The sequence below is a fragment of the Chiloscyllium plagiosum genome, unplaced genomic scaffold (assembly GCF_037043375.1).
Source record: "Chiloscyllium plagiosum isolate Xiang-an unplaced genomic scaffold, Cpla_swu_hap1 HiC_scaffold_15, whole genome shotgun sequence".
In the NCBI taxonomy this organism is placed as follows: Eukaryota; Metazoa; Chordata; class Chondrichthyes; order Orectolobiformes; family Hemiscylliidae; genus Chiloscyllium; species Chiloscyllium plagiosum.
The window spans coordinates 54,039,431-54,053,888 of NW_028270153.1; the positions used below are offsets into that span (position 1 = coordinate 54,039,431).

The 14,458-nt window shown below is 39.5% G+C and overlaps 1 protein-coding gene across 1 annotated transcript in view; it reads right to left on the reverse strand.

Moving 5' to 3' along the window:
- Positions 1 to 14,458, reverse strand: part of vstm2la (V-set and transmembrane domain containing 2 like a) — an 80,387-nt gene that overhangs the window by 30,050 nt on the left and 35,879 nt on the right. The window contains exon 2 of the mRNA XM_043710186.2: positions 6,102 to 6,271. Within this exon, the coding sequence (XP_043566121.2) occupies positions 6,102 to 6,271 (170 nt within the window). The remainder of the gene's footprint in view (positions 1 to 6,101; positions 6,272 to 14,458) is intronic.

Here is a 14,458-nt window from a genome sequence, read left to right on the forward strand (position 1 = left end):
AAACTAGTTGGCTGACATTGTCAGGAGGCTGAAAGAACATAGCAATCCAGGTGGCATCAGGAGGTGGAGAAGTTGACATTTCAGGTGTAACCCTTCTTTGAAGAAGATATCAACTTAACATCTTACAAACCCTCCTGTTAAATTTACTCACTTACTCACCCTGTTACTCATTTGATTCTAAAAAATGAAAACACATTGTTCTTGGAATCATAGAATTATCTCGCACAGAAGGTAACCATTTTGTCCATTTGCCTATGCCAGTTCTTTGGAAAAGTTTAACTGGTAAGCCCTGCTTGTTCTCAATGGTTCTGTACAGTTTTATCTTTCTATTTATATATTATCATAATCTGAATAATCAGTTTGAAAATTCCATTAGAAAATATAGCACTGAGGGCTAGGTACTCTTAACAGTGTCCGCAAGTGCTTTCATGTACTGTGTAAATAGTCCCAGTAATGCAATGGCCATCATATTGTTTACTCAACCACACTCTCTTAGTTGGCACAGATAGGGGGCTATCTTTCTCCATGCTATATCACTTCAAAGCTTGAAATAATCCACATAAACAAGAATGTAGATAGTTGTCGTACAAGGAATCCAGTTATGATGCTAGTGGTCAGGGCTATCACAAACTTAATGGCAGCAGTGACCAGCACCATTTCTAAATGGTGCCAACTAAGATAAATTAGACTTCAAAACAAACACAGGGAAAATCAGTCCGATGGCTCAAAAGACTTCAAGATGAGGCAATACTACTGATTGCTGATGCCCCGCAAACCTCATGGCAACAGTTGACATGGAAGAATACATAAGGGAATGACACAGGCAGCATTTTAGGGCTGAAAGTACACCCTAGAACAGAAGAAACTTCCAACTCTGAGGCAGAAGTACAGGCTGCATCATGGGTCAGTGGTTGCAGAAATGGTCCCAAGCCCAAAATGAGGTTGTGAGCCAAATGGACATCAAGGATTTCACACATTAAAAACAGAAATCCCCTATATAAAAGGGAAATCCTTAATGATAAAATAATTCAGAAGGAGAGTGGTCATTTAAATTGGAGCTCTGATTAGGCATTATCACCATGAGCAGAGCTGAAAAAGAATCCTAAGAGGCCCATGAGAGAAACTCATACCGAGTCACATTAAGAAACAATGGGATCAGAAATGTGATGCCAAGCAGATTTAGTTTTAGAAATGGGCCACACAGAGCACAAAATAACACACCCTGGATAAAACAATTCTTGAGGCATAGAATATCTTTCAAACTGAATAGTAAGACAGAAGCTGAACAAATAAATACATTTTTGTATATAATTTGAAGTATAGCAGATGATGTTATTGCTCATCAAGGGATAAGTGAAACATTAGACAAACATAAAAACGCATTGAAAACCTTTGACAACTTACTTTTACTCAGAACTAATAAAGTTCATGAAAGGCTGAGGTTTAAAAACAGAATGCAAGTGATTTCTAGATTAACAATCTCTACAGGTTAGTATAGAGTGATGATGAAGAAATCTAGGAGCAGAACAGATGAATCTCAAGAGATGGAGACAAAACTTGACACAGGAAATGTATGGAATCTATTAATTTCTTAAGGTAGAAAGCCACAAAAGACATTGAGATAAGCAATTGCAGGGGCAGGACAGATACCAAAAATCCTTGCCCAAATTGTGGAACAATAAAATCTCACAGGCACAAACACTCCTCAGTTTTTTAAAAATGCGACTTTTTGCTGTAAGAAAATAAATCACCTTCAGAAAGCGTGCTAAAGCCAGTCACCACTAAAGAAAAGCAAAAGGGCCTAACAAAAACTAACACAAAGTGATGAATAAGACAGAAAAGTCTCCGGTAGAAAATAAAATCAATCTTTTTTTTAAAATCAATTGTGCACACCAAAGGTTTTAGCAAGAAGAAATTTATATGAGTGGGTATCTCGCACATTTTAAGTGAGACACTGGACTAAGGTCCCAATATTATACACTGAGCCTTGGTTGATAAAACATTGTTTACTGCTAAAAGAAATTTAGCTATATAGTCCAGGTGGCATTGCAGTTAAAGTTAAATAAGTGTTACATAGAGAGCATCAAATGTTTATAAAGCCGTCATACACTTTACAACTGAGAATTTCCACTCCTGAACAGAAGTGCTTTATTGACCTTCAATCTCATTCAAATTGTTGAGGGGATTAAACAACAAATACTAAAAAGTTCCTTTTGAAAAGACAATCTCAATTCATTCGAAGTATTAGGAACATCAAGAAACTAAATACAGCCTTAAGCTGAAAGAAGTTTAAACACCTAAAGGACAATCATATCCCTCTCTAAAACAAACTGACAACAGAGAGATGGCACAAATGGGGTCTTTGACACAAAACAGAGTGGTCTTCACATGTAGGTAACATTCTCAAGCCTTAATGGTATTATTTGTATTTGTGTTGGCCTTAAGCAATTCAACAAGGTAGCAAGGAGAGAAATTCACGCTATGTCCATTGAAGACCAGAATCTAGGTAAACTATCTGAGGGTATAGTTTTCACAAAACTTTGTAAATATTTGTTTCTGGCAAGTACCATGGGATGAGCAATCAAGGGTGCTTATAGCATTTATAACTCTATTTGCTTCAACAGATTATCATTTAGGATTGCTTCTGCTCCAGAGAAATGTTCACAAAGGGTATGAAAGATTTTACTTGTGGAGTCATACAGCACATGAATGATATGCTGATCCATGGGGAAACAGTTAAACTGTACAATCAGAGAATATGTGCTTATTTAAAACATTTACATTTTGGACCACAGAGCATAATTCAGAAGTGAATATTTTAATCACTTCACAGTCAATTCTGTATTTGAGCATGTCAGAAGCTCACCGCACACAGTCTACTTTTTGTTGTAAGGTCAAAGGTAGGGGTAGAATGACTGAGTCACTCTTGAAGATGAATTCTTAGTTATACACTGCACTGCTGAATTACAGGTCCAGCATAATCCAACACAGTACAGAACGAGCAGAGCTACTGATGGGCAGTCAGCTGAAGTCTCAGCCCCTAACCCTATCTAGGAAATTGGTGCAAGACTTATGCCTTTGTGATACGTTATAAACCTGGTGAAGCCGCCAAACAGGACTACTTGCATGACAAATAGCATAAGCAGCAAGTGATAGACAAAGTAAAGCAATCCCATAATCAATAGATCAGATCTAAGCTCTGCAATCCTGCCTTATTCAGTCATGATGGTGGTGGACAATTAAGAAGCTCACTGGAGAGGAGGAGGAGGTGGATCCACAAATATTCCCATCTTCATTGGTGGAGGAGCCCAACACAGCAGTGCAAAAGGAAGCATTTACAGCAATCTTCATGCAGAAGTACCAAGTGGATCTATCTTGGACTTCTCCAGTGGTCTCCAGCATCACAAATGCCAGTCTTCAGCCAATTCAGTTGACTCCATAAGGAACAGTTGGAGGTCCTGGATATATTGGTTGACAGGCCCTGACAACATTCTAGCAACAATACTGAAGGCTTGTGCTCCAGAACTTGCTAATCCCCAGCCAAGCTGTTCCAGTACAGTTATAACACTGGCATCTCCCCAGTAATGTCGAAAATTGCCCAGGTATGTCCTGTACACAAAAATCATGACAAATCCAATCCAGTCAATTACTGTCCCATCTGGCTACTCTTAATCATCAGTAAAGTGATGGAAGATATCATCAACAGTTCTAACAAGCAGCACCTTCTCATCAAGTATCCACTCCCTCCACCACTGATCTTCAGTAGCAACAGTGTGTACCATCTGCAACATTCATACAGGAATTCTCCAAGGTTCCTTGGGTAGCATCTCCAAATGCACAACCACTTCCATCTAGAAGGGCAAACAAGGGTTGCAGATACATAGGAACAGCAAGTTCCAAGCCACTCAGCACCCTGAGTTGGAAGTATGTCACCGTTGCTTCAGTGTTGCTAAGTCAATATTCTGGAATTTCCTCCCTAACAATATTGTCGGTCTGCAGACAGTGCGTGGACTGCAACGGTTCAAGAAGGCAGCTCATCACCACCTTTTTAAAGCCAAATGGGAAGAGTAACAAACACAGTCAACAGTGCCCATGCCCCATGAGTGAAAACAAAAGAGTAATCCTATCACATACAGCCAGACGCACATTACAGTAAGTGTTAATATGAGATTAATCTGCCAGCTAGGAGCAGGGCAAAAGTTGAGGATCAGCAATTTGAATAGAAAGGGTATGATCATCCAAGGAGATACAAATTAATGGGGATTGAACATTGCTTTTACTGTCAAAGGGGCCTGTGAAAGAACAGCAGGAACCTCATCCCATCACTATTAAGGCTGAGTCATCCACAAACTATATTGGATGAACCAAATAGCAAAATTGGAAACAAAGATGACGAAAAGACTGTAGATTGACCTGCAGACTGTCCAACCTTCTATGAAAAAAACTGCCATTCTTTCAAGTGTCAACATGTTTTGGAAGAATTGCAAATCTACAGATCGTCTGAATTGTAAGATCAAAGACTGGGAGGAGATGGTAGCATTGCATTCTAAATATTTAAGCAAATGTATGACCGTAAAAGCATCTCTCACTTGGGGGTGAGAGATGTTGCATACGAGCTTGAAAGGGTTAATACTTAATTGAGTGCGATAAGCATCCCCCACTGTCACAGGGAATTTGAGCAGAGTAGAGAAGGCGCTACTGAGACAGAGCAGAGGCTTGAAGCTCCTGACATTCTCTGCAATAATGTAGGTCATAATCATGCAATCTGTATATAATTGCAGTAATGCAATAAGCTGCATATTGCTTACCTAACATGATTGTTCTAAGTTGACTAGAACGGTGACGATCCTCATGCACACAATACTCCTTTGGGTTTGAATGGAACCCACATGTATAAATCATCCTCCCCCTACCTGACAGGCACGTTAATCCAGTGTTCTACCTGATGGGAAGGCTGCCAGTGTTCTTGCCTGCTGGAAATGGAGTTAATCATGACAATGGGTGAAGTGGCATATTACCATATAGTTCACCATATAAGCGTTTGAACCAGCAGAGGGTGAGGAAGGTCTATCCACTCAGAACTTAATTCCTGTGCTGCAGGAATATCATGGGATCTCCCGGATGTCAATTGGCTTGATTATCCTCCCCTCTCCACCACCTTCCCCATCGCTTTTCAGGAACGGCTGTTCATTAGAGGGATGTTAGTTCAGTTCTTGGCTTGGCCACTGGATGGCAGTAAAGTGCTTTGAACACAACTGCCTCTGTTGTGAGACAGATGGGGTAAAATCCAAAAACAAATGTAGTTTAAGAATTACTGGTGTCTAGGTTATCTCATCTAAAAGGCAAATTTAGTTTCTGAATATATAAAAAAGAAGAAATACTTTATATCATTTTACAGCGGTAACCATGTCTTCAAAAACTGAGCCACTGAGCTTTGGAATTCCTCCCCTACAAGGGATCACAGAATCCCTAAAGTGTGGAAGCAGACAATTTGAATCCACATTGACCCTTTGAAGAGCATCCCACCTAGACCCATTCCATTACCCGATCCCTGTAACCCCACGTTTTCCATGGCTAATCCACCCAACCTGAACTTCTCTGAACACCATGGCAAATTCAAGTAATCTGCACATCTTTGGACTGTGGAAGGAAAGCCACACAGACATGGGGAGAATGTGCAAACTCCACACAGGCAGTCACCTGAGGCTGGAATCGAACCTAGTGCCTGGTGCTGTGTGGCAGCAGTGCTAACCACTGAGCCATCTTCTTCGGCTTTCCAGCTCCCTCTCCCACTTTGAGACCACTCCACTAAAATCTACCTCTTTGACCAATCTATAGACTATCTGTCCCAGCTGTGTCTCAGGAGTCAATGAATATTTGATCACATTTCTCTTGGGATGTGCCTTGGGATAGTTGACTATGTCAAAGTTATTTGTAGTCAGGGAAACTGATGCTATGCTTATATTTTTAAATAAAGAAGTTGAATACAAGGAGAGGGAAAGACAGAGACAGCGAGACGGAGACAGAGAGACAGAGAGAGACAGAGAGACAGAGAGACAGAGAGACAGAGACAGAGAGAGCGAGAGACAGAGGGAGAGTACCTGGTGGGAGCTCCATGCTTGTTTGTCGGTCCAGTCCTTGGAGTTTCGGATATACCACCACTGAATCTCCAGTGAGTAGGATGGTGAACCACTGCCCCTAAAAGCACAGGCCATCTCCACATCCTGCCCAGCTCTGGCTGAGACATCATGAGGGACCTCAGTAAACAGAGCTGTAAGGAAGAAATCAAACTACAGTCAGCAGGCAGTCTTTAGCTTTTTCACTTTGAGACTACAGCTTGGAAATTACTGCTGGGGTTTAGAGGGTTGCTCAAAGCATTCTCAGTACACCCTTTTAACCACTATTTCAGTGGAAGTAAAGTCAATTGTTTATCATCTTCAGTGAAATATCACATAGAAGACCATCATCCCAATGCTACAAGTTCACCATTTAGCATTTAATCCAGAGCTAACAATTTGCCCTGACCATACCTGCTGTATTCAATAGATGCACATGATCAATTTGATTTACTTTTCCTTGTGTAAATCAGAATTATGATAACATCATCTCTACTTTTATCAATATTGCTGCAGTCAAGAAAACAACAGTTGAATTACATTGAAGAGAAGATTTAATGTCAGAGCAGAGTTAGACACATGAAGATACAGGATTTAAGGATATCAAACTTAGGCTGCTGACAATTCTCTCCATCAAGTACAAGTGAGTGCATAGGTCAGAGAAGGGTATTTGTGTGGAATTCAAGCAACTCCAATTGAAGACACTTTTAACGATACCAGCTGGATTATTGTCTACAGTTATGGGTGCCACTGTTATGTTAAGTATGTGAATACTTTGGAAGAAGTGCAAAAGTGATTTATAACAATGGTTCCAGAGTTCAGAATCTTTTATTCCAAGGAAAGATTGAAAATGCTGGGATTGTTCTCCTGGGAGAGAAGATTAAGAGGAGACCTGATAGAGGTTTTAAAAATTAGTGGATGGGGCAGAGTGGTTGGGGACAGAGTGGATCTTGCTCAGAAAAGGAACAAGAACAAGAGGATATAGATTTAAAAAGTGATGTGTGAAAAAAAGCAAGGGTGATGTGAGGGAAAACATTTTCGCTCAGCAAGTAGATAGGGTATGGAATGCACTGCCTGTGTTGGAGGCAGGTATAATCGAGGCTTTCAAGAGGACAGTGATTTAATGTGCAATGGTCTGTAGACATAGTGAGAGATTGGTGCTATGTAATGAAGCTTCTTTAATGAGCTGGAGTGACATGATGGGTTGGATGGTCTCCTTCTGTTCCATAACAATTTTTCGATTCTAAATTTTTTTTAAAGCTAGACACTCCACACTTCAATGAACACTCTTCAATTCAGCTGACAGAAACACAGAAACACCCAGGATGTTTTTCCAGGACAGGTCAGTTCCTCAATTTAACAATGAACGTTGACTGCTTGAGTTTGCAATTACAGCAAGCTATTGCAGCAAACAGTGGCAAAGTGACAGACTAGTGACTTTGGATGTAGTGCATTGGAGTGGAGAGCTTTTGATTGACTGTACCTTCTTTTTCATTTTCATTATTGGAATTGTTAAATTAATTTAAATTGATTTGAGGGTGAAATTGGCCTTACCAAATTTGCAGCTGAAATCCAGATGTGGTACCAGTTAGGTTGCCTATTTGCACTCAGCTCCTGTATTTCTGTTTGGACCTTGTAGTAAACTCCTGCTTGCAAAACACACCTTTTGAACTAGTCTTGTTAGCTTGGAAAATACAGGTCCAAACAGCATTAAAAATTGGCATAATGTCCCATCAGATCAGTCTCGGCAACATCAACACATTTCCATGGGGCTAGGGTCATAGCGCAACACAGCCCTTCCAACCCGACCATACAAACATAGCCAGTGTCGGATTGGAGATACTGTGCCAGTTGGGTATGTTCCAAGCCTTTAGAAGGTAGCGAAGGGACTTTCATTTTAAATTTAGCAATGCTAGTTCTGACCTTCTGATTACTGGATGACTACAATCGATGAGACTAATTGATGCTAATTAAATCTGCTTCTTTCATGTTGACATACAACTAAAACTTTCTTAAGTTGAGGTAAAAGTGGCATAATGGCTTAAGATGGTGTGATCTAAAGTTGCACTTTAATAAGCAAAATTTCCTCTAGAACCGTGCATATACAAACTGCAAAATAAAGGTCATTTATTTTATTGACTTTTTAAATTTTTTAAAAAATAATTTATTCATGGAATGTGGGCATCGCTGACTAGCCAGCATTTATTTCCCATTCCTGGTTGCTCGAGAGGTTGGTGAGGAGCTCCTTCTTGAGTTGCTGCAGTCCACCAGCTATTTGGTACACATCACAATATCACAGAGTACATACAAAGAACTGTGGAAGTGATGGATCTCAGAAGAATGATAAGTAGCTGCTAGGAAAAAGTGCCACCATAGAACATAGACTCCAACATGACCATCAGGCTGAATAATTGTTCCATACTGTAAATGCATCTTTCCAGCCTGGCATACTAAACTCTGAACATTAAAATTAAACTGAAGGAAATGTTTATCTCAGCTGATGGTGATACTGGACAAGCCAAACTCCAAGTGAGACCTTGCTTGATAGGCCATAAGTCTTACTTTTGCCATTTGTACACCATGGTGGTCAGGTACAAAATACTTTCACAAGAGTTTGCCAATGTCCTTTTAACAAGAGTAAAGAATCACACATAAAAGTTAAAAATAGGATTATTTCATATTATATAAGACCTATTTGAAATGATCTAATTACGAATATTCAAAAACAAAAATCAACCATTTTCCCCTCAACAATAACCTCACAGAAACTTCAACATCAGAGATTGGGCACCATGGTTCCACCTTAAAGTGCCTTGTTCATTTGGCAAGACTGTTACTGGTTTCTACAGATTTCTTCACACTGACTTATAAACACTTTGAGGGCAATCTAAATCAAAACTAAACTATGTCTCTCCACTTAACACAAATGATATAGAAACACAAATCCACGTTAAATTCTACATCATATTATCCATTTTAGAACCAGAGTTTCAAATAATGATACATCAAGAACACTCATTGGAATTATTACATTCTCAGTTCTGATTTAACATAAAGCATGATGCCTGCAAAATATAACACAAAATATAGCTGCCTACAAATTCAAATCAGAAACATCAGTATCAAATATTGTTTGCAAATAATTCCACACAATCTTGGTTCAGTATGGTCCAGAATTATTTGTCACTTTTCACTGTTTATGTTCCCCTCCATTACAATTAGATATCATGTAGCTAATTTAATAAAGCCACCACCAAATTGGAGAGAAAGGACACTAAAATCAACATTGCAGACTTATTTATGACCAGCACTTTTTTTTGCCCTTCAATTTGTGCCCCTCAGATGTTCAGTTTTCTGCTAGTTCATTAGTCAGGCTGCTCCATTCGAGTTTATTGATGTTTGTCAGGAAGTTCACCTTGGCCCTTGGCAAAACACTCAAACCTTTTCAAGCTTTTATTTACAGTCAATTCCTCAAATTAAATGCGCTAGTTTCCATTAGTAGGACTCTGCGAAAAAAAACCATCAATTCTTTCATACTTTGGGTTGTAATTGAAGGTTTCCTAAAGAATATAGTTTGAACTATTTTGGACTTTGGTCAATATTACGGATACAAAAAAAAGAACTTGCGTTTATACAGTTTGTAATTTGCATTTATATGCTTTTCAGGACACCAGCGTCTCGAGGGTGATACAGAATCATTTAATTACTTTTGAAATATACTCACTGTTTTAACACAGGAAATATGGCAGTCATTTTTTATGATAAACCCCAACAAAAACGCTAATCAAATCATAACCAGATCATCTGTTTTTGGAGGTTTTGGTTGAGGGATAAATACTGAGAAATCCCCTTAACCACTTCAAAATGGCAGTAGGACCTTTCAAGTCCATCTGCGAGGGAGGTCTCAGTGTAACATCCAGTTGAAAATATTGCACCTCCAGAAGTATAGCATTCCCTCATTGCTGGATTGGATATCAGGTTTTAATTAACAGGATTGCTTTTAATTTAACACAGGAATGTGTGGGCTTAACATTTTCTGTATCAATTCAGTTATCACAAACATCAATTCATTGGGACATTATATCAAATGTCCTTGCTGCCCTGACATTTCAAATTCAGTGGTCTTTACCTGAACTGGAATTCAGTGGCCTGGAGTCATCTTTAATTACATCCAGGATGTCCTGTTTGTTACTGTACAAGGTTGGACAGGAGTGGAATCCTTGTGTGAGATCTGAAATTTACTTTTAAAAATTTTGTGAAAATCTTAAGAATTAATTGTTAAACACCAGTAATTCTAGGCTGGTTAGAGTCCAGGCATTTCTAGTCAGTTTTATTCCATCTCACATATCACAAAATTCTAACACACTGTTTACTTGTTCCTTTTATATATACATATATATGCACATTGATTACATAACCATCACTTTCAACCTAATTTCCTTTGATCTCAGGCAAATAAAAGCTTGAATAGGTTTGAGTGTTTTGCCAAGGGCCAAGGTGAACTTCCTGACAAACATCAATAAACTCAAATGGAGCAGCCTGACTAATGAACTAGCAGAAAACTGAACATCTGAGGGGCCAAAATTGAAGAGCAAAAAAGATGCTGGTCATAAATAAGTCTGCAACGTTGATTTTAGTGTCCTTTCTCTCTAATTTGGTGGTAGCTTTGTTAAATTAGCTATGTTATTTTAATTACAATCACCCCTGCCAGACCATATGGAAAATAATATTAAATAACTTTTTTTTAAAAAAACAGAGGAACATCATTTGCTACTCTCTGTACAGAACAGACATATTTGGATTGCCAATCTAAACTGAATGAATGGTCAACTCTAATTTCAACAGTAACACAGTCAAAAAGTCACTTGTATAATGACAACACCCATTTCCAACTGAAACAATTTGCCTCAGTGTGCATATTGCATGAGACTACAAATTCAAAGTGATCATTTGCTGCCGTCTTCCAATAACCAGAGTAAAACAAATGAATGGAAAGTGCCATTAGCCCAGACAGTGATACTTTATACAGACGCATCTGCATGAGGAAACATTTGATAATAACTCCAATAGCATGAGAAAAGCATTTTCTGCACAAGGGGCTTTTTAAAAACATTCGTGATTAAAGGAATAGAGCTGCTACTAAAGGATTTACAAACCCATTAAACCCAAGATTCCTTTGACATCCTAGTGTTGATTATTCAACCGCCAGTGAGTTTAAGAGTTTATACTGACTTACCAGTACAGGAGCCCAGTTTCACATTAAGTACAAATACTTTCAGAAACAATTATTGTCCTTCAAGTGCAGCTGATTGTCCATGACTGTTGTATGAATCAGCCTAAAAGATGCACTTAACAAGAAATCTCATGAAATGTAGATAGCATTGGACAAGTACTAATGTATCTGATGTAACCCTAGCTGTGTGGACATACTATCAAAGAAGAATCTATTCTTTCCTCTCTTCTTAATTATAATATATTTCAGTTCCAAAGAAGTACATTTCACACTTTACCTCATCCAAACAATAAGGTGTTCGAAGAAAAAAAAAGTTTTCAATTATACACCTCCATTATGATTTTTTAGTAAATGGACTCCATGTACGCATTTTTGATATTTTCTCAAGCACTCTAATGCTAGTCAGTCCTATTAGTGGTATGAGTGACTTCTTTAGGAGTCTGGCCTTACTGGTCAATAACTGATGTTACAATAGTGAGAGCTGGTAAGGGGTAGGAGAAGAACATGAAACAAAAAAGTTCATCTTGTGATGTAGGCTGGATTTTGTGCCTTTAATTGCTTTGAGATGAACTGATAAACACTTGAACCCAAAATTGAATTTTTAATTTATCATGCTTTTGGTATAATCCCAGAGGATCCTGACATTAATTAGACATGTGTTACTTGGGAATGTGAAGTTCCAGAAAGCTTTTGGGAGGGGCTGGATAGAAGGGGTAGCTTTTCTTCCCCAATGAGCAATCATACAAAATTCCTAGAGTTATGGACCAGACCTAAATCTCTGCAGATATATCAAGGAGCTAGCCTAGACCTTAACTTTTATCTGATTTAAAGGCAAGTGTGAGGCGGTATGTTTGAGATACAATTCAATTGGTGACATCACTCAGCTTTAAGTAAAATACACTTTATTCTTGTCTCCAGTTAAAATATAACAAAAAAAAAGAACTGACGTAACTTTAACTCCATTGGAAAGCTTAACAGAATAATAAATTGTTTAAATAGCAAACAACAGCTATTCCAACATAGTAACATCTCAAATACCCTTGGCAAAGGTAAATTCAGTAAAATAGAGTGTCTCACACATGTTCCTGGCAACTGAGAGAGAGACCACCTCCAAACGGACTCACCACCAGAGATATATTTCCCTCCCACCCCAATCCGCATTCCATAACTACTCCCCCCGTGACTACCTCGTCAGGTCCATGCCCCGCAACAACCCACCCTCTCCTCCCGGCACCTTTCCCTGTCATCACAGGAATTGCAAAACCTGCGCCCACACCTCCCCCCTCATCTCCATCCCAGATCCCATAGGAGCATTCCACATTGATCAAAGTTTCCCCTGCACTTCCACACATCATTTACTGTATCCATTGCTCCTGATGTGGTCTCCCCTACAATGGTGAGACAGGACACCTCTTGCAGAGAGCTTCAGAGAACATCTCCAGGACACCTACACCAACAAACCCCACCACTCTGTGGCCGAACACTTCAACTCTCCGTCCCACTCCACTGAGGACATACAGGTCCTGGGCCTCCTCCATCGCCTCCTCCTTACCACACACTTGGAGGAAGAATACCTCATCATCTGCTTTGGGACCCTTCAACCGTTTGGTATCAATGTGGATTTCAGCAGTTCCCTCATTTCCCCTCTCCCCCACCTTATCCCAGTTCCAACCTTCCAGCTCAGCACCATCCTCATGACCTGTCCTACCTGTCCATCTTCCTTCTCAACTATCCGCTCCACCCTCCTCTCCGACTTATCACCATTACCCCCACCTCCATTCCCCATTGCACTCTCAGCTACCTTGTCCCCAGCCCCACTCTCCTCTCATTTATCTTTCTACACCCAAGGCTCCAAACCTCATTCCTGATGATAGGCTTTTGCCCGTAACGTCGATTTTCCTGCTCCTTGGATGCTGCCTGACCTGCTGTGCTTTTCCAGCACCACATTCTCCATTGTAACCTCCAGCATCTGCAGTTCTCACTTTCACCTAGCAGAGAGAGAATGCAAGCTTTTAGGTGTAACAAGGAGAAACTTCTGGTAGAGAAAGAAGGGGACAGCTTCTACAGCCAACTTCAAATGCTCAACAACAACTGAAAGATCAACTAAAACCTTGGTTCTGTGGGAACCTGACTCCACCCATTCATTCTACTTCTATTATTCTATATTTTTTAAAAAAACAAGGCCTCACAAGCTGTTTACTTTAGTGGCTTGGACCAGACAACTGATCACCTATAGTTCAAAACCTCTCTTCAAAAAAATGACAAAATATCAAAGCTATAATGTGGTCACACTAGGAAAGTCTAATAATGCAAGGATGCAGAAATATCCAAGGATAAAAGGCTGATAAAAACTTGAAATTAAAATAGGACAGCGAGTCAGGTCTTTAGCATGAGGTTTTTGTCTGGTATCATTGTAGCCCTGTACCTTTTGCCATATGACAATGGCAAACCATCACTGAAAACAGCCAAGAAAATGCCTCAGGATGGTGTCAGCACAAATAAAGACAAATTGGTGCAGATGGGAACTTCTGTCAAAGAACGAATGCTCTTTCACTCAGACGTTACATCTCAAAAATGTCAATTTCCTGCCTACGTGAGTTGGTATCTATTCTGTGAGACATTAGTTCAGTTAATTGGTGGCTTCAGTACTCAGTCATATTTTCATTGTTATCATTATAAGCATCATATGTGCTGTGCCTGAAGACAGCCCATGGTCATCTTTTTCCTGATGTCTGTTTGTCCTGTGCAACTCTTTTCATTTTCCAATACCCTCAGTTGATTTTCACACTGTTGAGTGTTGATATTCCTTTCCTTCGAAGTGTTTCCTCTATGACACAGTGTCACCTACATTTCTATTACCACGGGAAATGAAAGGTGACTATTGGTTGACAACGGCTGACCACATGGCTGACTATATGGGTAACCTATGTACACTTGAGTAGTATACACACATTAACAGCAATGTGGCTTTTAATACGTCATTGAAACATCACTGGAGTAAACAATACATTTATCCTCTGAATTGCTGTGGAGGTGCCCCTGGTGGTCTGTTGCATATTGCACATCATCTTGATCATTATGGGATAGCTCCTACCACCAGCTGTATGCT